General features: G+C 42.4%; 1 protein-coding gene across 13 annotated transcripts in view; it reads right to left on the bottom strand.

Moving 5' to 3' along the window:
- Window positions 1–19117, bottom strand: part of LOC100414647 (ankyrin repeat domain-containing protein 18A) — a 98616-nt gene extending 79499 nt beyond the window's left edge. For 11 of the 13 annotated variants that reach the window (XM_078361920.1, XM_078361919.1, XM_078361921.1 and 8 more), the window contains exons 1-8: window positions 18640–19117; window positions 12803–12917; window positions 12469–12642; window positions 10864–10970; window positions 9417–9554; window positions 6746–6813; window positions 3871–3924; window positions 2134–2487 (exon numbers count right to left, since the gene is read on the bottom strand). In XM_078361920.1, the coding sequence (XP_078218046.1) occupies window positions 2134–2487; window positions 3871–3924; window positions 6746–6813; window positions 9417–9554; window positions 10864–10970; window positions 12469–12642; window positions 12803–12917; window positions 18640–18848 (1219 nt within the window). In that variant the 5' untranslated portion in view covers window positions 18849–19117. The other 2 variants (XM_078361929.1, XM_078361928.1) reach the window with 2 other exon arrangements.
- Window positions 19118–23351: the final 4234 nt, after the last annotated feature.

The following is a 23351-nucleotide window of genomic DNA, read 5'->3' as shown; positions in this document are numbered from 1 at the left end:
TATTTTACAAATTGAGAGTTTAAATGAAGCTTAATGTTTACTACAATATTTACCTTTTTAAGAACTACTTCTAATTATCTAAAACTTCAACAAACCACTTGGGGAGACACTAGATATCAGCAGGTTCGAGCCATGCAAAAATCTCAGGGTCACCCACAAATTATTCCACTCAATATAAACAAACAAAAATTTAAAAATACGTGAAAACATATCAAGTAACACTTTGCTATTCTCTCCTTCCTAATGGTGTATTTTTTTAACAACATGCTAAACGAGTTATTTACCAATAATTTGTAAAAATTTTGTTACTGTTTTATCTTTAGTAGTGTACATCCTGCTTTTCACATCTGAAATGTCTTCCTCTACTATTCTGAAAAATTTATATTTGTGTTTTAAGACTCTGAATGTAGGCTTGGCACAGTAGATCAGACTTGTAATCCCAGCCCTTTGAAAGGCCTGAGGGAGAGACTTGCTCAAAGCCAAGAGTTTAGGACCAGCCTGGAGACCACAGTGAAACCTTGACTCTACAGAACATTTGCCAGGCATGGTGGTGTGCGCCCGGAGTGCCAGCTGCTCAAGGGGTTGAGGTGAGAGGCTCCCTTAAGCCCAGGAGTTTGAGTTTGCAGCGACTCTCGATCATGCCATTGCACTCCACCCTGGGTGACAGAGTCAGAACTTGTTTCCAGAAACAGAAGAAAAAATCAAAGAAAGAAAGAAAAGGTTCAGAATGCTATGTGAAGTCCGCTTTGAATCTGGCTATTTTTATTCACATACACAAGTGTCTCCTTCCTTGGGGATCCCTTAGTACTCTGCCAATTTGTCTATGTCACTTTACCATCTGAACTGTCCATGATGTCTCTGCATGTCTATCCTCTTTGCTGCTAGACTGTAGCAATCATCTTTGCATAAAGTCTTTATTTTCCTAAATATTTGGTAAGTTCCTGCTAAGTGGTGGCACTGGGGTTTAAGGAAGGGGAATAAAACTGGTCAGGGATAGCTTTTCTAGAGATCGCGCGTGAGCTGAGACTTAGAGCATCAAGTACACCAGATTAAAAGAGGCAGAGAGCAGAAAGAATAGCGCATTGGCAAGAGAGGAAAAGAAGCCTCCCAGAGCATATGTATCTGTCTACATGAGATGGATGGTGATGGGGGCATTACCAGTAGCTCAGTAATGGCAGAAAAAAGGGCAGACAGACAAAGAGCTGCAGATGGGGATTTGGACAGAAGCCAGTTTCTGAAAGCCTTATACAAACCGACTATCATTATCGTTTCTTAAATTTAGAAAAAAGCAAAACAAATTTTAAAAGAAAAAGACCAGCATTTTATCTTATCTTATCTTAGGTGACTTGATTTGCATTAGAGGCGTGGTCTTCCTCTGCCGCCCAGGACTGTGGTTTTGCTATCAGAGCTAACTGCAGCCTCAAACTTCCAGGCTCAAACAACTCTCTGCTTCAGCTGCTCAAGTAGCTGGGATTATGGGGGCAGAACACCACACCCAGCAACATCAAAAAAAATAGACACGGAGCCTTGCTATGTTTCCCAGGCTGCTGGACTTCCTAGCCTCAAGGGATTTTTCTGTCTCAGCCGCCAACACTGTGGGGATTACAGCAGGAGCCACCATGCCCAGCAACACCAATATTTTATTTATTTATTTATTTATTTATTTATTTTTGAGACGGAGTTTCGCTCTTGTTACCCAGGCTGGAGTGCAATGGCTGATCTCGGCTCACCGCAACCTCCGCCTCCTGGGTTCAGGCAATTCTCCTGCTTCAGCCTCCTGAGTAGCTGGGATTACAGGCACGGGCCACCATGCTCAGCTAATTTTTTGTATTTTTAGTAGAGACGGGGTTTCACCATGTTGACCAGGATGGTCTTGATCTCTTGACCTCGTGATCCACCCGCCTCGGCCTCCCAAAGTGCTGGGATTACAGGCTTGAGCCACCGTGCCCAGCAACACCAATATTTTAAATGAATAAACTGGAGTTCCATCATTTTATTTTATCATGAGTGGGTAAAAACCTCATAATAGACTCATGTACTCCATGGATTTGTGACAAGGAAACTGTAGCATTAACTATGGCTGAAGCTTCCCTGGTCTATGTGGTTAAGAGTAGAGACATTCAAGTGTCTTACCCTTTGCTGCTCCTCCTGTTCCTCCTCCTCCTCCTTCTTGTTGTTCTTCTTCCTCCTCCTCCTCCTCCTCCTCCTCTTCTTCTTCTTCCTCCTCCTCCTCTTCTTCTTCTTCCTCCTCCTCCTCTTCTTCTTCCTCCTCCTCCTCTTCTTCTTCTTCTACTTCTACTTCTTCTTCTACTTCTTCCTCCTCCTCCTCCTCCTCCTCCTCCTCCTCCTCCTCCTCCTCCTCCTCTTCTTCTTGTTCCTCCTCCTCCTTCTCCTCTTCTCCTCCTCCTTCTTCTTCTTCTCCTTCCCCTTCTCCCTCTCCTTCTTCTTCTTCTTTGTTCAAATTTGCAGGCTTCATAGCTGCTGTTTCTGTCAAACATGCAAGCTTGTTATATACTCCTTCTGGAAACATCATCCCTCTGCCTCCTTATCTGGCAAAGTTTCACTCACTCTACATGCTTACCCTAAATCTTATACACCTTTTAGAAGCTTGCACTCATCACCACAAATTTAAAAGTGCATGGAATCTAATGAGCATAATAAAATACCTAGTAAATAATAACTATATGCTCTCAGGTGACATCTATCGTCCATCTATCCTCTACATTAGGGGTCAGCACACTACAGACCACAGGCCAAATGCTGCCTAGCATATGTTTTTTCTCAAAGTTTTATGAGAGTAGTCAGACCCATTCACTGACAGGCCACCTATGACTGCTTTCTCACCACCATGGCAGGGTTGAGTAGCTACAATAGAGATCACATGGCTTCAGCTGTTCAAAATCATTTTTGCGGGGGGCGGGGAGAGAGAGAGAGAGAGAAAGAAAGAGAGAAAGAGAGAGACCACATGGCCTAAAATATTTTCTACTTGGCCCTTTACAGAAAAAGCTTGCCAATCTCTGCTTTATACCATGAACAGAATGCCCCAATTCTCAAATCTAATCCAATGCCTTCCCTGCTCACAGTTTTCCAATGAATTCCTGCAGCGAACACTGCTGGCTCTCTACCCAAGAGCAGTTCCTTATTGTTTCTTGCTGGAGAAACACAAATCTATTTGGACATTTATTATCCCAATAACCGTCCCCAGCTTCGAAAGAGAAATGATTATTCTAAGGTAATCACATAATTACATGTGCTTTCCCATTGCCTGGTTCAGGGATGAGCATGTGGTGTGACCCAGCCAATAAGACAGTAAAGGAAGCCCCCTGCATGCTTCTGAGTTTTCTCTCAGTTTAAAAGACACATATGAAGAAAACCAGCCCTTCCAGCCCTTCGATGCTGTCTTGTGAGAACATGAGGGTTGGAGCTGTTGCTAAGTAGTGACCCCTGAAAGGAGACATGAACAAGACACTGCCGACATCTTACATGAAAGACGAACACGTGGGATCCAGTAATATCATGGGACCAAAACAAGTCTGCTTTTTATGGTTTTGGCCACTGTTAATTAGGTCTTTCTAATATTTGCAGCCAAAAGCATTCTACCTGAGAAGTTTCTCCTAGCCACAGGGTAAGATCTACTCATTTATATCCTACTGAAAGTCTTTTAGTAAACTTGTTTATAGACACAGGTAAAACAACAACAACAAAGTATTTCCTCAGCTTGCCTTTACTGACACATGCTGGACATCATAAATACATAATAAATAACTGTAAGCTATTTTCACCCCATTCCCAACCACTCCCATATACTCTTTCTGCACTAGTCAATTTGAACTGCTCATAAACTCTACAGAGCTCACTCAGGTGTCCTACCTTTTGAACTTGCTCCTCCTTTTTTGAAACTTTCATCCTTCATGGCTGCTGCTTCTGTCAAACATGCAAGCTTGTTAGAGATTCCTTCTGCCAAGCATCGTCCCTCTGCCTCCTTACCTGGAAAAGTTTACTCACTCTACGTGCTTGCCCTAAATCCTACCCACATTTGAGAAGCTTGCATTCATTGCCACAGATGTAAAAATGCCTGGCACATACTAAACGTAATACACATATGTAAGGAATAATAACTATAAGCTCCCAGATGACAGTGGACACACAGTAAGCACTACATAAGGGAGTAAACCAAATAAAGGACAATGGTAACAACAATCTCCTAACCGTATTAATAAACTGTCTTTTGTAACATTGGAGAAAAATTCTTAGTCCATAAAAGACACATGATAGTTATTTTTTAAGTGGACAGTGTATGAATGAATCAACATATTTTTCTTAAAAATTTAGTTTAAAAATTCAAAAATTAAATAGTTATCTATATTCTGTTATGAACACCTTGAAGACAAAAAGCCACGTCAATTTCATCTTTGCCTTTTGCAATTTGCCAAACCTAACTTACAGAAGTGGTTTGATAAGTATGTACTAAATTTAAGGTGTCTTTATACCGTTCAGATGGCACAATGTATTAGGTGTTACATTTTTGTTATTGTGAACCATTTTTATGATTTTAGTATAATATTTTGAACCTAGAGTTTGGCTACTGGAATATTTATTATGATCACCATTTGCCTAATGGTCACAGAGTACCTTTTTATTTATTTTTTTCAGATGGAGTCTGAGTGCAGTTGTGCGATCTCGGCTCACTGCAATTTCCAACTCCGGGGTTCAAGCAATTCTCCTGCCTCAGCCTCCCAAGTAGTTGAGATTACAGGTGACTGCCCCCATGCCTGGCTAATTTTTGTATTTTTAGTAGAGATGGGTTTCACTGTGTTGGCCAGGGAAGTCTCAAACTGATGACCTCAAGTAATCCACCTGCTTTGGCCTCCCAAGGTACTAAGATTTTTTTTTTTTTTTGAGATGGAGTTTTGCTCTTGTTGCCCAGGCTGGAGTGCAATGTGCGATCTGAGCTCACAGCAACCGCTGCCTCCTGGGTTCAGGCAATTATCCTCCCTGAGCCTCCTGAGTAGCTGGGACTAACAGGCACGTGCCACCGTGCCCAGCTAATTTTTTGTATTTTTAGTAGAGACAGAGTTTCACCATGTTGACCAGGATGGTCTTGATCTCTTGACCTCGTGATCCACCCGCCTCAGCCTCCCAAAGTGCTGGGATTACAGGCGCGAGCCACCGCGCCCGGCCCAAAGTACTAAGATGACAGGTATGAGCCACCATGCCAAACCTGGTAACAGAGTATCTTGTTCCAATAAAATCACTATTATTGTGAGAATTATCCAGCATATAATAAAATGCAGCTTGTTCTAAGAAGTAAATATATCTCATGAGGTTCCAACTTATGGAGAATGAAGTAAAAAATAGACCTCGTTTGTATAAGAATATGTAATATAACTTCTGCTGCTTGGAAAGGAATTACTTTTCTGACTTCTGCATTCAATAGGTAACTTCAAAAATCATCTATTTGAATGGGTGAACACTGGCTCAGTTTTATGACTCTTATTCCCTTTGTTTTATGGTATCAAAAAGAAATCGTTGAGTTCCCAGTTCTAAAGATAGTTACTTTCTTAGTGACACAAACTCCTGTGTAATACAGTTGACCCTTAAACAACAAGAGTTTGAACTGCAGGGGTCCACTTACATGCAGATTTTTCTTCTGCCTCTGCAAACCAGAGACAGCAAAACCAAACTTTTCTATTCCTCTTCAGCCTAATCAACCTGAACATAATGAAGACCTTTGCAAGAATTCACTTAAGCTTTTGAATAGTAAATATATTTTTTCTTTTCTATAATTTTCTTTATAAAAGCTTCATTTCTCTACCTTATTTTATTGTAAGAACATAGTATATAATAATGCAACACATACCAAATATGTGTTCATCGACTGTTTATCAGTAAGGCTTCCAGTCAATGGTAAACTATTAATAGCTCAGTTTGGAAGGAGTCAGCTACACTCAGATTTTCAACTGCACAGGGATCAGAGTCCCTAACCCGCACATTATTCAAGAATCAACTGTAGTTAATGTTTATTTACTAAATACAAACCATTAATTATAAAAATTAAATAGAAGATCCATTTGCATGACAAGTCCAGTTTGTAATAATGTGATCATAGAGAAATACAACATACTAACTTAAACATCTAATTTCTTTTTATATCAATACAAAAACATCACATAGATTTTCAGGGATCATAAGTAGCTAAATAAACTTTTTCAGACTGTTTGAGATTATAAATTAGCTACAATTAACCTCTTAAATAACTCTAAATTCTAAAGAAATTAAATAAAAAACATATATACATATTTAATTATGTAAAAAATCTTATATATACATATATATATATATATTTAAACTACTCTTTAATAATTAAAACTGTATAATCTTACTTTTTTACCCCAGAGATAGAGTCTTGCTCTTTCGTCCAGGCTGGAGTGCAGTGGTGTGATCTCAGCTCACTGCAACATCCACTTTCTGGGTTCAACTGATTCTCCTGCCTTAGCCTCCCAAGTAGCTGGGATTACGGGCTCCAGCCATCCCGCCTGACCGACTTTTTATTTTTAGAAGAGATAGGGTTTTGCCATATTAGTCAGATTGGTCTCAAACTCCTGACATCAGCAGGTCCACCCGCCTTGGCATATCAAAGTGCTGGGGTCATAGCTGTGAGCCACCATGCCTGGCCTGGAATATTGCTTTTTAAAATCAGTAAGACTACCAAGAGAAATGAGAAATTTACTATCAGAAGTCTTACCTCGATTGTCATTTCGAAGATGCTTTTTAAGTATCTTATTTTTATGTACCAAAAGTTGTTGTTGAATGCTACAAGCATAATAAATATAATACATAAAATTACTATTTTTATCAAAATATAATATTTACCAAACATATGAAATTTTAAAGCTTTTCAGACAATATCAGAGCTAATAACAGAACTTTAATGTCCCATACACTTTAAAATTGTAAGCTCTATAAACTTAAGCTTCTAATTAAAGAAGAAAAACATAAAGTACTCATAAACGGAGAGAAGCATAGCTCAGTAAATGAATTCTAGTCAGTTTAACATCCTGGAACGTGTCCTGCACTCAGAATAAGTCTTCGCTCTGTAACCAACAGGTATTTCGTTTGTGGACCAGTTGTTCTTAGGCTCCATGGCTTCTTCTAAAAAATAAGGATTTACTGCCTTTCTTCACTAGGCTGTAAGTAGGATGTAAGGAGATAACATGTTTAAATGCTCAGAGAAATAGGAAAGCAATGGAACAATTTACTCGAAGTGCATTGCTGAAATAATTTTGAAATCTCAAAACCTGATGGGTGCATTTTCATAGGTTCTAATATTTCAATGTCACAGTTTTTGGAAAATGTAATTAAGTGCTAATTTTGACAAGACAACACCCGGCTTGTATTGTCTTCCAGTTCCATGAAATAGATGCGAGTTGATGTTTCCTTATTTCCAAGTCAGGTACTAACAACATATTTGCATGTAACATCCCATATGTTACTCAGTTCTGTTCTCATTTCACAGATGACCTTACATGAATGCTTTTTTTTAAATTGAGATGAAGTCTCACTCTGTAGCCCAGGCTGGAGTGCAGTGGCACAATCTCAGCTCACTGCAACCTCTGCTTCCAGGGTTCAAGCAATTCTCCTGCCTCAGCCTCCTGAGTAGCTACTGGAGTAGTAGACTGCTGGAGTGTGCCAACACACTTGGCACCTTTTCTGCATTTTTAGGAGAGATGGGGTTTCACCATGTTATCTGGGATGGACTCAATCTCCCGACCTCATGCTCCGCCCGCCTCGGCCTTTCAAAGTGCTGGGATTACAGGCATGAGCCACTGCATCTGGCCCGACATGAACACTTCTATGATGATAATAGTAACAATTTCAATTTTGGGCGTCTCCCAGTTTGGTTTGACTCACACTGTTTCCCTGGAGCTAGTTAACAGATAGTCAAATGACATTCTGGGGACTGTGCAAAATACAGAATGCTTTGAGAATCTGTGTGCCATTCTTAGACAGCAGGCATGCTTATCTGTTCTGTACTGATTCAATATTGGGATATGTGCTGCTGAAACAGGTGTAAGGCCCTTATACATGGATACTCATGAGTCATGTATAAAGCTTAGCTCTGTTAAATCCAAATTACCTACTGCAGATATAGAGAACTGTATTGAATGACTTCCTGTGAGGTAGAATTTTTAAGTATTTCAAAAACTTGAGGTAGAGATGCAAGTATCCTGACAGATTTTCATTATGATGGAAACAGACCACTGGGCCAGCTGCAAGTTGGTGCCCACTACTCTACTGCAGGATAATGTGGAAGCTTCTGCTGTCTATCAAAAGCTGCTGCACGGGACATGAAAAAGCCTCAGGTGCAGATGTGATAACAAAAGGGGATGGACACTCTGACCTCTTCCTACAACATGATTTGAACGTTCCTGACTGTTGAGTACAATTCCAACTAATATTTGCCAGAGAAAAGACAAACATCAGTCTCAAAGGATAACTTACCATGAAAGTCTGGGCTAAGCCTAACTAAGAGGTGGGCTACAAATAAGGTTTTTAGTTTTGAGACAGGGTCAATTTACAATTATGTGTTTGGGTAAAGCCAGGAGGCCTCGCTGCCAGAGCAGAATGCTGGGAACACGGGCTGAGTATATGTACATGAATAAAAACACACTGCAGCTGTGACCTCTGTGTATGAGTCACCATGAAGACTGAGGGATCTGAATCAGTAAAGGCATCCTGGGGGCAAAGGTCAACCATTGCCAGATTGTAGGACCCGTTACAATGGCAGCAAGACAGCAGGTGAATCAGTGGAAACAACGGATGATGAGAGTTTTTCTCTCCTTCTTCCGACTTGTAAAGTGAGACCGTCTTCCTTGGACTTCGTGGATGCCTTAGTTTTTCAAAAAATTCAAAGCAGGAAGGCACAGGAGACAGCCCCAGGGGACAATACAAGATTTTCTGCTAAACTGGACATTTCAAGACCCAACAACTAATTAGAAAGGTCAGGCCAGGCACGTTGGCTAGCAGTTTGGGAGGCCGAGGCAGGAGAATCACTCGAGCTTAGGAACATGGGCAACATAGTGAGACCATGTCTCAAAAAAAAAAGAAAGAAAAATAGTAAAAAGATGTGACACTATTTATATCTCACGTCTAGGGGTTATACTTGGAATAAAATGAACAACACTGAGGTATCCAGGGACAAAAGTTTTTTAAAGTCCTGAAAGAATCTTGCACTATTGCTCCTTCTCACTGGTTTAGCTTCTGTTTGATTTCTGGCTACAAAGTGGACTAACTCGTTGCCATCCCTAACTACATCTAAAAAACTATGAAATGCCACCTAATGTGTAAGATGCAATATTTCTCATTGTTGTAAAGCCTAACTTAGTATTAACTGGTCTTTTAATATAAACACTTACCTTGTGACATCACAACAAACGGCATAATCTTCTGCAGTTAGTTGAAATGAATCTTGAGAAAAGATGTTAACATTTTGTTCAAGAAGAAAGCCGACTATACTTGGAAAGTCATGATGTATGGCAAGCACGAGGGCTGTTCTAAAATATCAAAGAAATGACTCCACTCAAGAACGTTCATAAGGATATTTAACTGGCAAATTGGATACATCTTACCAATTAGTATCATGCCTGTCAGTGCAGACATAAGAACCATTCACATGTTCTAGCTTAGGCCTATAAGCATCTTGGGTGCTTAAGTGTTCATCTTTGTAAATTAATTTTAATTTTAATTTTTATAAAGACGGGGTTTCACCATGTTGGTCAGGCTGGTCTTGAACTCCCCACCTTAGGTGATCCACCCACCTTGGCCTCCAAAGTGCTTAGATTACGGGCGTGAGCCACCACGCCCAGCCCATCTTTGTAAATTACCACCAAAGCAAAAAGGCAGGGACAATAAGGAAGTCTCTTGTCCCACTGGGGTATGACATAATACAAATTGCTAACTTATAGTTTTTTGATGGCCAAGTAACTATGCTGAGGTCATTTATATAAAGTAAGCAAGTATTTAGATGAAGATTTCTTCATTGCTTTTCTAGTCTGGTATATCGTAATTCAAAGTCAGCTAGAGGTCAGGTAACTGAGTGCTAACTGCAGGCTGAAAACAACAGCAACGATGGTAATAATAATAACGGGAATAGTAGTAGTTGTAAACTGAAAGTTAAAAACTTCAAAGGAGGAGGGCGGGGTGTGGCGGCGCACGCCTGTAATCGCAGCTCTTTGGGAGGCCGAGTTGGGCAGATCACCTGAGATCAGGAGATCGAGACCATCTTGACCAACATGGAGAAACCCCGTCTCTACTAAAAATACAAAACTAGCCAGGTGTGGTGGCACATGCCTGTAATCCCAGCTACTCAGGAGGCTGAGGCAGAAGAATCGCTTGAACCCAGGAGGCAGAGGTTGCAGTGAGCAAGATCGTGCCACTCACTGCACTCCAGCCTGGGCAACAAGAGTGAGATTCCACCTCAAAAAAAAAAAAAAAAAAAAAAAAATTCAGAGGGGAAGGCATAGGATATCATAAGAATGGTAACTGTAGTAGTTTTAAACTGAAAGTTAAAGTCTACACTTTATAAAATTAATAAAACACGAAACCCCTTTAGCTAATATAAAATTTGAGGACCAAAACCATCCGATTACAAATAACAGTCTATAAGAGAAAATGAACCCTACTATATACCATTCTTACGTTGCACAGTCCAAATAACTGCTTTTCTATTTAACTGATTATTTGTGCTGTTTTTCACTGTATGCCAATAATTATAAGTTGATCTTATTAACATTTCTGACTCCAGTGACTGTTACCATTCTAGAATAGTCAGGATTTTGTTTTTTAAAAAATGAACTACTGTACCTTCTGAAATTATCAACTGCATGTACATTTGCCCCATTTTTTACCAAAAATTCCACCATTTGCCATCTCTTGCAAATTACGGCAAGCAGAAGGGGTGTGTTTCCCTCCTGTGAGAAAGCAAAAACAATTTATAATTCATAAAACTACATAGTTCTCAACTGAACGAAAAATCTTCTATAAGATGCTATGAAGTTAAACAAACAATATAGAAAGAAAGTAAATGCAAAACGGTCACAGCCTTCGCCCTCCTCTGTGCTTTTCCACACACTGCCTTGCAAACACCCCTCTTCTGTCTCCCCATGTTAACCTTAGTCATCTCCAAAACTCACTTTACCAGGCCCCAAAATCATTGTTTCTATCACAGCGTTTTAACACAGCATATACTGTAATTATTTCATTGCTTCCCACTGAAACCAAGAGCTTCTTGAGAGCAAGGGCTGTATCTTTTTTTCTCTCTCTATAACCCTAAAACTGAAGACATAGTAGCAAATGCTTCAAATTTTAAAAATAAATTAATGATCTAAATCATTCTCTAGAGCAATTTTTCTTAAACCATATTCCAAAGAATATTTGTTTTGCCAGAAATACTATTCCCCAACAGCAAGATTCCGTGATCACTTGCATTTGAGAAGTATTACAAAACTGTATGATGGGGCTGACAATCAAGAAATCTCCTGAACTTTGCCTAATCCCAATTTGACAATATTTTTTGTGCCAAACAATCACATTTTAGAATCGTTGCATAGGTACACACATGGCAATGGTTTGCTGCCTCCATCCCCCTATCACCTACATCTGGCATTTCTCCCGATGTTATTCCTCCTTGACCTCCGCACCCCGCCGCTGTCCCTCCCTTGACCCCCCAACAGATCCCAGTGTGTGATGCTCCCCTCCCTGTGTCCATGTGTTCTCGCTGTTCATCAACCGCCTATGAGTGAGACCATGTGGTGTTTGATTTTCTGTTCTTGTGTCAGTTTGCTGAGGATTATGGTTTCCAGGTTCATCCATGTCCCTACAAAGGACATGAACTCATCATTTTTTATGGCTGCATAGTATTCCACGGTGTATATGTGCCACATTTTCCTTGTCCAGTCTATTGATGGGCATTTGGGTTGGTTCCAGGTCTTTTCTATTGTAAACAGTGTCGCAATGAACATATGTGTATATGTGTCTTTATAATAGAATGATTTGTAATCCTTTGGGTATATACTCAGTAATGGGATTGCTGGGTCAAATGGAATTTCTATTTCTAGGTCCTTGAGGAAGTGCCACACCGTCTTCCACATGGTTGAACTAGTTTACACTCCCACCAACAGTGTAAAACTGTTTCTATTTCTCCACATCCTCTCCAGCATCTGTTGTCTCCTGATTTTTTAATGATTCTAACTCGCGTGAGGTGGTATCTCAATGTGGTTTTGATTTGCATTTCTCTAATAATCAGTGATGATGAGCATTATTTCATGTGTTTCTTGGCCTCATATGTCTTCTTTTATTTCAAAATATTTTCATTCAGGGAGTGCTTCAGCTTCTAAACATGAAAAATTAATCCTTATCTTTCTCAATGTTAAAACAACTATTTTGAAAAGAAAGTTGATTGATCTATACCTTGTTTACTGCTTCAATATTTGCACTGTGGAAAAGCAGTTTTTCTGCCAGTGAAGTCCCCTCATTATATACAGCATAATGAAGAGCGGTGTTGCCGTAGACATCTTGAATGTTTGGATTGGCGCCATGTTTCAGCAGAGAAATGGAGCAGTTCTCATTCTGGCTGTGTACAGCCTATCAGTGTTAAATAAAAAACTAGGCTGTAAATTCTAAGAATCACCATACATATTCCACAGGTTTCACCAACTAGTTATATTTAAATGCGATAAATTCATTTTATTTCTATGTATTTAAAGCAAATCCGTTTGATGCTGTAGAGTTGGCTACTACATACCTTCATTAACGGTGTCCTGTTTAGTCTGTCGCCGACGTCCGTCTGGCAGTTTCTGCTCAGTAACAGACTGACAACTTCCGCACGGCCATAGGCACAGGCCAAATGGAGGGCAGTCCTGTGAGAGTAGGAGGAGTTTTCAGGAAATTGCAATGCCATATCCCAAGACCTACGGTGGTTCGCGTCATTGTCAACATTGAATGGCATGCTATTCCTCTGCCTTCAAAACAAATAAAATTTTTTGGACGAAAGTACAATATTTATTAGCTCTTATTGCTCACTGCCTTAATGAAGACTGCAGCCTATTTGGATAGAATGAGCTTGGTCTTTGGATTCCGTCCAACTAGGGCTTGAGTTCTACTCTGAGCTCTGTCACTTACCAGCTATTACTTAGGCTTCCTGTGCCTCAGTTTCCTCATTAATAAAATAAAGATGACAATAGCAGCTGGCTCACAGGACACCATTGTGATGCTTAAATGTGAACCTATCTAAACTAGTTAGAACTGTTTTTAGAACAAGCAAGAACTCAGTAATTGTTAGATTTTAGTTTTTTGAGAAAGGGTCTCACTCTGTTGCCCAGGCTGCAGTGCAATGGTGTATTTATACCTCACTGCAGCCTGGAACTCTGAGGCTCAAGCAATCCTCCTGCCCTAGCATCCTGAGTAGCTGTGACTACAGGAGTGCACCAGCATGCTCCATTAATTTTTAAATGTTTTTTGGTAGAGTAGGAATCTCACTTTGTTTCCCAGGGTGGTCTCAAGCTCCTGGCATCGAGGGAACCTCCCACCTCAGCCTTCCAAAGTTCTGGAATGACAGGTGTGAGCCCCTGCACCCAGCCAGATGTTGTAATTATTACCATTACTAGTACTTAAAAAATGTTTCATTAAGTAAAATGACACAATTATTCCTATTCTGCAAAATGATTTAAAGATTAGGTCACATCTTAACATACCTGATATTGGAATGGCATTTATAATTCATAACTTTTTATACCAGGAATCGGTAGTATTTTAAAAGTATCTTATTAATGTAGAAAATAATAGGGTACCACAATATCTGTGAGGCCTTACATTAAGTAAAATACAGGATACACAGCAGGTCTAGAGCTCTTTTAGGCATCTAACTGGCACTTAAATTTTAGTTCTTAAAGGAACCATGGGAAAAGAGCACTGAAATAACATGTTTTTAAACAAATTATTTCTTACTTTGACTTTTGAAAAATGTGAAGCCAAAGGAAACTCATGAGTGAAATAAACAGGTATGGATCATTTTAGTCAACACTTAGATTTACAGAATATATGCAAGTCAGACTTTCTAATGACTTAGCGTTTTAAGACGGATAAATTTTCAAAAGGGCAGTTAAAGGTTATCTTTTACTATTTTTTTACCTTCAGAAATGCTTTTGTTTGAAAGCTGGGAGGAAAAGCTTCAATGAGATTAAGCCCTAATATTTCCATTTAACCTCTCTCATCTTGCCCAGGCAAAGCAGGTAAACAAAGTTTTTAAGAATGGAAGGGTTGGAGGTTTGGAGCCCCGGGAAGGCAGAGTCGCCCACTATGAACACAAGAAGGAAGCCAGACAGGAGAATCCTGGGCAGAAAAGCACCATCAGTTTTAACGCCGCTGCTCTGGCCCTGGGAAATAACAACCCAAACGCCCACTCAAGAGACCTAATCTGAAAGTTGGTAAATTCAAAGACCACAGGAGGATAAGCTTACAATGCTGGGAAGAAACCAGCGTAAAAAAGCTGAGAATACTCAAAGTCGGAACGCCTCTCCCTCTAAAGATGATCACAGTTCCACATCGACAATGGAACAAGGCTTGATGGAGAATGAGCGCCTCCTGATGACAGAATCACTCTTCAAGGAATGGATAATAACAAACTTCGGTGAGTTAAAAGAACACGTTGTAGCCCAACGTAAAGAAACTAGGAACTCTGAAAAAGGTTTGATGAAATCCTATTGAGAATAGACAACTTAGAGAGGAGTATGAGTGAAATAATGGAACTGAAGAATACAATACAGGAACTCCGAGAAGTATGCACAGGTTTAAACACTCGAATTGTTCAAGCAGAAGAAGGGATATCAGAGGTCAAAGTCCAACTTAATGAAATAAAACGCGAAGAAAAGATTAGAGAAAAAAGGATAAAAAGGAATGAGCAAAATCTCCAAGAAATGTGGGACTATGTGAAAAGACCAAATCTACGTTTGATAGGTGTACCTGAATGCTACGGAGAGAATGAATCCAAGCTGGAAAATACCCTTCAGGATATTATTCAGGAAAATTTTCCTAAACTAGCAAAGCAGGTCAATATTCAACCCCAGGTAATACAGAGAACCACAAAGATATTCCTCAAGAAGAGCAACCCCAAGGCACATAATCGTTAGATTCACCAGGGCTGAAACAAAGGAGAAAATACTAACGGCAGCCAGAGAGAAAGGTCAGGTTACCCACAAAGGCAAGCCTATCAGACTTACAGCAGATCTCTCAGCAGAAACTCTACAAGCCAGAAGAGAGTGGGGGCCAATATTCAACATCCTCAAAGAACAGAACCTTCAGCCCAGAATTTCATATCCAGCCAAACTAAGCTTCACAACTGAAGGAAAAATAAAATCTTTTTGAACAAGCAAGAACTCAGAGATTTTATTACCACCAGGCCTGCTTTACAAGAGCTTCTGAAAGAAGCATTACAGACAGAAAGAAACAACAAGTATCAGCCCTTCTAAAAATACACCAAAAAGTAAAGAGCACCAACATAAAGAAGAATTTACACCAACGAATGGATAAAACAGCCAGTTATCATCAAATGGCAGTAACCCTAAATTTAAATCGACTAAATCCCCCAATCAAAAGACACAGCCAAAACCCAACGGCATGTTACATCCAGACCTGTTTCACATGCAAGGATACACAAAGACTCAAAACAAAGGGATGGAGAAAGATTTACCAACCAAATGGAGAACAAAAATAAATAAATAAAAAGCAGGAGTTGCAATTCTCGTATCGGATAAAATAGATTTTAAAGCAACAAAGAGATAGTGGTAAAAGGATCAATGCAACAACAAGAGCTAACGATCCTAACACCCAGATACATAGAGACTTAGACACAATGAGACAGAAAATTAATAAGGATATCAAGGACTTGAACTCAGATCCGTAACAAGTAAACTTAATAAATATTTATAGAGCTCTCCACTTCAAATACACAAAATATACATTCTTGTCAATACCACATCACACCTACTCATAGGTTTAAATGAAACATTGATTGGCCATTATTAATACCCATTTTTTTTCAGAATAAAGCAATATTTCCATTCACTCTCCCTCTTTCTTCCTCTCCTTTACTCATTTTTTTCTTCTTTCCTTCTCTCAAAAAAAAAGAAATCAACTTGTAAACCTCTAAATCCAGGTTGGCAATGTCTCTCTCATTGCTTGATTTCCTTCCTTTCATTCCCTCCCTCCTTCCCTCCCTCCCCCCTTCCTCCCTTCCTTCATCCCTCCCTTCCTCCCCCCCCAAAAAAAAGAATGGAAGGGCCCTGAGAGAGAGTACAACCTGTCTGCTACATAGCAGGTATTCAGGTTATGTCTGATGAACAAATGGACTGAAAGAATTGATATAGTTGGGGAGTTCAATATTTTAAAATATAACTTCTGTAATCCAATATTTTTGTGATAGTAATTTTATTTGTGATTTGTTATTTTTATAAGACTACAACTAAAACAAAATGATTAATCTTTGTTTGCATATATGTAATGAATGTATACATAAGAAAAACAGATGCACATAACAAAATATATATGTAATAACATCTGCAAGCACAGATAAAAAGATTCCCTTTTTACTTCTGAAGAAGCTAAAAGTTCAAAGAAGATAACAAGCCACACAGTAATGATGAAAAATAGACAATGAGAAATTATTTTTATCTCCACAAGATTTATATTTCTCTCATCCCAAAAATTATTTCATGAATACATTTTTACTAGAATTGTTATACTCACTGAAGAAATGACAGTTTAAAAAAGGAACAAAGACTTCAAATATAAGTGCTCAGAAGTTACAAATTTTATCCTATTTTGTGCAAAGTTTTGGCTAACAGAACACCACAGTGTGTTTGTGCGTATGTCCAAGCAAACGGATTGTTTTCCTCACTGGATATAACAAAACACATCTTCACACAGCAACATATCTACGCTTACTGCCATCTTCAGTGGTCACCTATTCATTCTGTGGGTTCTTGTTAACATAAATGCTAAGAAAAACAAAGTGCCTGGATCTCTACTTTCTGAAGGCATTTTAATATAATGGAACTGATGAGTAAAGGGCATCTACATTTTTCAGTTTGGTGCAATTCCCACCAAATGGTCTACCTGACAAGTTAGCAGCAACTTCAACTTGAAGCAGCAGCGGAAGTGCCACTGCTCTTTCCTCTCACACACACTGTGGGTAGAAGACAGTCTCATTCCTCTTTAAACTTAAATTCTCTTACAAGAAACACTAAGGATTTTTTTCCTATGTAAGTCACTGTGGATCTGCAGAAAGTACTTTGCTCACTTTTAGAGTTCTTTTCTTGTGGATTTGATTTGAAAAAATTCCATGTAAAATGAAGATGTGGATTTTATTTATCTGTGTATATGCATAACTGATAAATACATAACATTATATTAGTAATATATACAATTTTTATATAATCACTAATAGATAAAATATTATATATAATAAAGAATAAATTCCCTGTAGGATGAAGATACACTTTTCATCTGAATATGTATTTATATATACATTAGTAAAATTAGATATATAGAGAGAATAGTTTTTAGGTATGTTATCTTTTGCTAATTGTTTTCGGATACACACGGTGTTTTAATTTTTAGTCCGCTAAATGAACTATCAGAATGCCAGCCTGTGAGGTCATTCTTAGAAAGGCCTTTGTCAACATAAAATGTACCTGTACAAATAGGCATTTCTGTTTTCTGCTGGTCCTTTTCTCATCTTGCATATGTAAAAATTTCAATCTGCGTTCCATCAGGAACTCATTTTTGGGACATAAAATGTCATTAGTTTTCTTCACACAGCAGGCATTTTATTAATAACACATCCTTTCCTACTCATCTGAAATGTTACCATTATCAATCCCTGCATCTATAGCTTACAGATATTTCCGTGTTTCTGGATTTCCTATTCTGTTCCATGTATTTATCTGTCTTTTCAGCTGTTAGTAAATAATTGTGGGAATTCATCGCACATTTTGACATCTAGAGGAGCAAGTCTTTTTTCACTCCATTATAAACATTTTTAAATGTCATCACAATAGTAAGATAGACAACAGCTGTCATGCAAAATGAAACCTTGATGTTTTCATTTGGTCTATGGAAAACTGATAAACATAGAGCTCACATTTTGAGAAAACTGAGTCTTCCCATTCAAGGAACCCACTTGAAGTTTCCCTCAAAGAAGTCCCAGGAAAGAACCTATCTGCATCGATTCGGATGTAAAACGGACACCGGGTTTTTAATCTGAGAACTTTTCCCCTACTGAAAATGACTCATGGTATTTTTGACAAGGGAATGAGTTCGCATTAGGCATTTTCCTATCATGTACACGACACCATGTTTTAAACGTGCCTATGCTCAAGTTTGTGAGTTAAATCATTCAAATTTTACACCAAGTTCTCCAGGCAGGGAATTGCCAGCGATGGAAAGCAGCTGAGGCTCGCTTTCGCCCCACTGCTTTGAGGCTGCCCGGCGCCCTCCAAGACCCGGTCCCAGGGGCTGCAGGGAAGCCGGGCCTGGGACCCCCCTCTGACCCCGGGCTGAGCCCCAGACACAAGCCCCCGCTACCTGTCCTTTCTGTCGCGGGCGTCCACATCCCGGCTCCTGCCCTTCAGGAGACAGCGCCGCACCTTCGCAGCATCGCCCTGGAGGGCCGCCCTGTGGATCTCCCGCAGTTCCCAGTCCCGGATGTGGTACCCGGGACCCGAGTACTTGTCGTCGATGAAGTCCCGGATCGCCTGGCCCAGGCGTCTCCCAAAGCTAAAGAGGTTCCACATGGTGGCGGCTTCTCCTCAGAAGCCCACCACCGACTCCTGAGCCGCCGGGCTCCTCGTGGCCTTGCAACCCTCACCCAGCCCCAAATCTGCGACCCACCCCGAACCAGGGGTCCACCCCCAAACCCGCGATCAGAATCCGCGATCCAGCCCGGTCCACCACAGCCAGCAGCAGCAGCGAGACTCGCAGCCTCCGACCTCCGACGGAGTGAGCCGAGTGAGGCCGTTAGGCCCGCGCCTGCAGCTCAGCGCCCGCCCGGACTCCGGAAGCCGCTCCCAAGCCAGCGCGCGGCAGGCAGGTGGCGGTTGCAGCGCCGGTGCAGGCGCCTCTGGCTGGCGGGTTCTCCTGCGCTCGCCTGGAACGTCCAGGAATCGCCCGCGCGCAGCCCGCCAGGCCTGAGGTACCGCATGGCGCTCGGAGCGCCGGAGCCCCCGCAGGAGCAGCCCTGGCCCCTGCCGGTGCAGGTGGAGCTGGGTAAGCTGCTGGCGGAGATACTGGTTGCAGGCCACTCAGATGTCGTCTAACCTGGCAGATGCCATCTAACCTGGCCAAGCCACGCGACTCTTCCCGGCTCGATCCACTGCTCTACCACCTGTACTCCTGCAATGTCTGCCAGATCGGCTTCCTGAGGCCGCACCCGGCCTACGTGCAGCTGCTGGCGACGGCCGCGGAGCCCACACTGACCACCATGGGTGGATGTGCCCATGCTGTGCCCGCCGCTGCCTGGACCTCGCCGCACACCGGTGCCTTCTTGCTCAGCCCCACCAAGCTGATGCGTGCGGTGGACTGCACCATGCACCACCAGCGGCTGCTGGAAAACAGCCCGCCCACCGCACTGCAAGGCGCCCTGGACACGCTCACCCAGCTGGGCAACTGTGCCTGGCTTGTCAAGGGGCGCGTGCTGGACCTGGTGCTGGAGCTCTTCCAGGACAACGGCTGCCCCAAGCTCCGCATGCTGGCCCTGCCGATCGAGGTGGTCCCACCGCACTAGGCCCCCCTGCCGCCCACCTGGCGCGCTGCCTGAAGGAGGCCGGCGAGGTGCACAGCCTGTGCGTGGCTGCGCTGTACAGCCTCTCGCTGGCGCAAAACCTGCGGAACTGCGTCTTCTGGCTGCCACACAATAATGGCCTCTGCTGACAGCCAGCCACCAGCAGTGCAGCCCCCGATAGACGTGCCACTGGCAGAGTAGCTCTGGGATAGGGCCAACACGCTGCACCCCACAGCAGGAAGTGTAACACCCGCTGGTGGCTCCACCTGCCCCTGCCTCAGACACTGCAGCACCCGATGGTGCCTGCAATCCCCGCCCCCCCCCTTGGGGTCCTGCACATCTGCCAGGGGACTAACGACCTGCAGGAGTCCCCGAGACCGCCAACGTAGAGATGTCTTGTTCAACCTGAGGGAGAGTGCGGGGAAATGAAAGAAAATAGAAAAGTGGAGTCTGGAGGGCTGGCTTACTCTATGTCCAACCAGCAATTTTATTTTTGCAATATGTTTCCTTATATACTTTTCTGAAGTCAAAGTTGTTTACACCAGATCAATGTACAGATTAAGTTACAGTAAGCAAGTTACGCCCACTAAGTTACGCCCAGTAAGTAAGTTAATCCCATTAAGTAGGTTATGCCCAATAAGTAGGTTACTTTCAGTAATTAGGTTAAGCCCAATAGATCAGTGTAAGTAAGTTACAATCACGCCCTGTAAGCTATGGTAAGTAAGTTACAGTTACACCCAGTAAGTTGGTAAGTTACCAAGTGTAAATACTTAAGTTAATATTTTACAATGAAGGCCAAAAGGGTCCAAAATGAACACAATCAAGCAATAAACCATAAGAAGTCGAAAGTGGACACATTGACTCCCAAGTCATCATATTCATAAAGTAGTGTCTGTTAACTATTTAGAATAACATAGTCCTTCTCTCAGTTCCTGCTTTCCCTCAGCTCGACTCCCCCAACCGGGGATCTGTGTCCGGGCTCAAGCTCACCATATGGCGAGGCCCATTTCCCAGGGGCCTCACACGGGAGCGATCCCCCCAGATTCCCTCACCCCCCACCCAACCCCACTCTGTGCAGCATGCCCCAGGATAATGCCCCCAATTTACTCCCTTCCATGGGCAGTTCACCACATACAGCATCCCCAACCAGAATCTTATTGTGGTCAGTGACACCCCGATATGCCACCCAAACTAACCCCCATCGTGGGCAGTGCAACCCCAGATAGCACCCCAATCCCCTCCCTACTGGGTGCAGTGCAGGCCCCCATAGCTCCTCCAACCCACTTCCTGCCTCAGGAACTGCAGCCAGGGATAGCGCTCCAAACTTGCTACCCACCTCTGGAAATGTAGCCACGGATAGTCCGCCCAATCCATCCCCCACCATGAGCAGGGTAGCTCCCAGTAGCGGACCCAACCTGCCCCTGCCACAGCCAATATGCCTCGGATAGCACACCCACCTGCTCCCTGCCAGGCAACACAGATCCCTGATAGCACCCAACATGCTCCCTCACCATGAGCAGTCTATCCTGCCCCCAACAGCGCCCCCAGCCAACCCCCACCTCCTCTCCTCATGCAGTCTGGCCTCCAGTAGTGCTCCCAAGAAACACTCCCCACCTCTGCCTCAGTGTAGCCCCTGATAGCACTCCCCGCCACCAGGAGTGTAGCACCCTATAGTGACCATAACCCATCCCCGCCACTGGGATTCGAGCCCCATAGTGTCCCCAACCCACCCCCTGCTGAAGGCAGCAGCCTTGGATAGTGCCCCAACCAGTTCCCAGATGGAGGCAGTGACGCCCTGGATATCACGCTCCCCACCCACCATGGACAATGTAACACCCCACAACGCCCCCAACCTATTCCTGACAAAGGAATTGCAGCATCCTATAGCTCCCCCAACTTGCCCCCCAATTACACAAGGTAATTACACTATGCCCCCAATCCTATAGCTCCCCCAACTTGCCCCCCAATTACACAAGGTAATTCATGCTGGCGAGAAACCCTACAAATGTGGAGAATGTGGCAAAGACTTTTTTTTTTTAAATAAAAAAGATGGTGTTTCACCATGTTGGCCAGGTTGGTCTCGAACTTCCAGTCTCAAGTAATCCAACTGTCCCCACCTCCCAAAGTGCTGAGATTACAGGGGTGAGCCACTGTGCCAGTCAGAATCTTCAGATTTCTATCTGGTGAGGTTGGGGAGGTATTCTTGAAAGGTACAGCTGCAGTGAGCATGTGTGATTGGAAAGAGACTTTGAACCTTTCGTCTTATAAACTGCCCATCCCACATGAGTTAGAAATACTCTTCATAACTCCCTAATGGAGCCATGGGACAAAATGTTATTAATACTATTTCAGGTATGTCTGGCTTTTGACCTTGGCCAGCAGTGGTTCTGAGGAGTGATTATTTCCGATGCCTACTAGATTTCATTTTTTAACAAGGAACATCCTTGAGTGTGTCTACTCCTTCCTTCTGTTTTTTTTAGCACCCCTCCCCCAAAAGTTGGGTAACATTAAGGAGGAAGGACAAGTCACTGCCGTGTGTAGATTTCATATCAAATGCACAAACTCCACTTGCTGCCAAACAGGGGTTTAACCTTCCCCAGATCTTTGGTTGTGCATAATTAATGCATTGTTCCGTATTTGACTTTTGTGCCTTTCATACAGATTTCATCTTAAAGGATGCTTCCGGGTTCTGTGCTCACAAAAGCACACTCCGCAGATTTCATGACTTTTGCTTTTGGGTTTTGAGGAGACCCTTGCTTGAGTTTTCCTAAAGAAGATGATCTGTGTGGATACAATACTCAATGTCTTTTAAATTTTTCAGCAACTATTTATCCAGTGCCTAGCACTGTGCTACCAAAGGATTGGAAATGAATAGCTACAATATAGTTACTATTACTAATATTAATATTAGGAGGAGGAGGAGGAGGAGGAGGAGGGGAGGATGATGAGGCTATTTTAACGTGCCACTGAGGTATGAGTTTTACAGGTAACTTCCCCTGCATTTTTTTTTTTTTCCTGAATCTTCAGCAGTCCTGTGAGGTGGGATCATCAGTCTGAGTTTCAAAACTAAATACCTGGGGCTCAGAGCACCAAATGACTTACCAAAAGCCATCTGCAAAAAGGATCACTTGAGCCTGGGAGTTCGAGGCTGCAGTGAGCCCTGATTGCAGCACTGCACTCCAGCTTGGGTGACAGAGCAAGACCCTGTCTCCAAACAAAAACCAAACAAAGCAACACAAAAAACCCACATGCAGGGCAAGTGGCTGAGTTCAGGTGGAAATCCCCCACCCTGCCCTGTAGAACCTCTCCTTCCCACCGTGCTGTGTTGCTGCAGCCAAGCTGTTGCCCTTTTGGGGAACAGAGGTGGAGGACCAGAGGGCGCCTTCATGAAGCCACCAGGCTCTAGCGGAAAAGTGTCGAGCCGAGGGAGACCTGCAAACCCAGTTCCCATTCATGCCCACTGTCGAGAATGCTTTGGGGGGGTATCCTCTACATGGTTTCTTCCTGGGCAAAGGCA

This window comes from Callithrix jacchus, chromosome 22 (genome assembly GCF_049354715.1).
Source record: "Callithrix jacchus isolate 240 chromosome 22, calJac240_pri, whole genome shotgun sequence".
Lineage (NCBI taxonomy): Eukaryota > Metazoa > Chordata > Mammalia > Primates > Cebidae > Callithrix > Callithrix jacchus.
The sequence above is the reverse complement of the archived record's forward strand: the minus strand, read 5'-3'. Positions and strand labels throughout refer to the sequence as shown.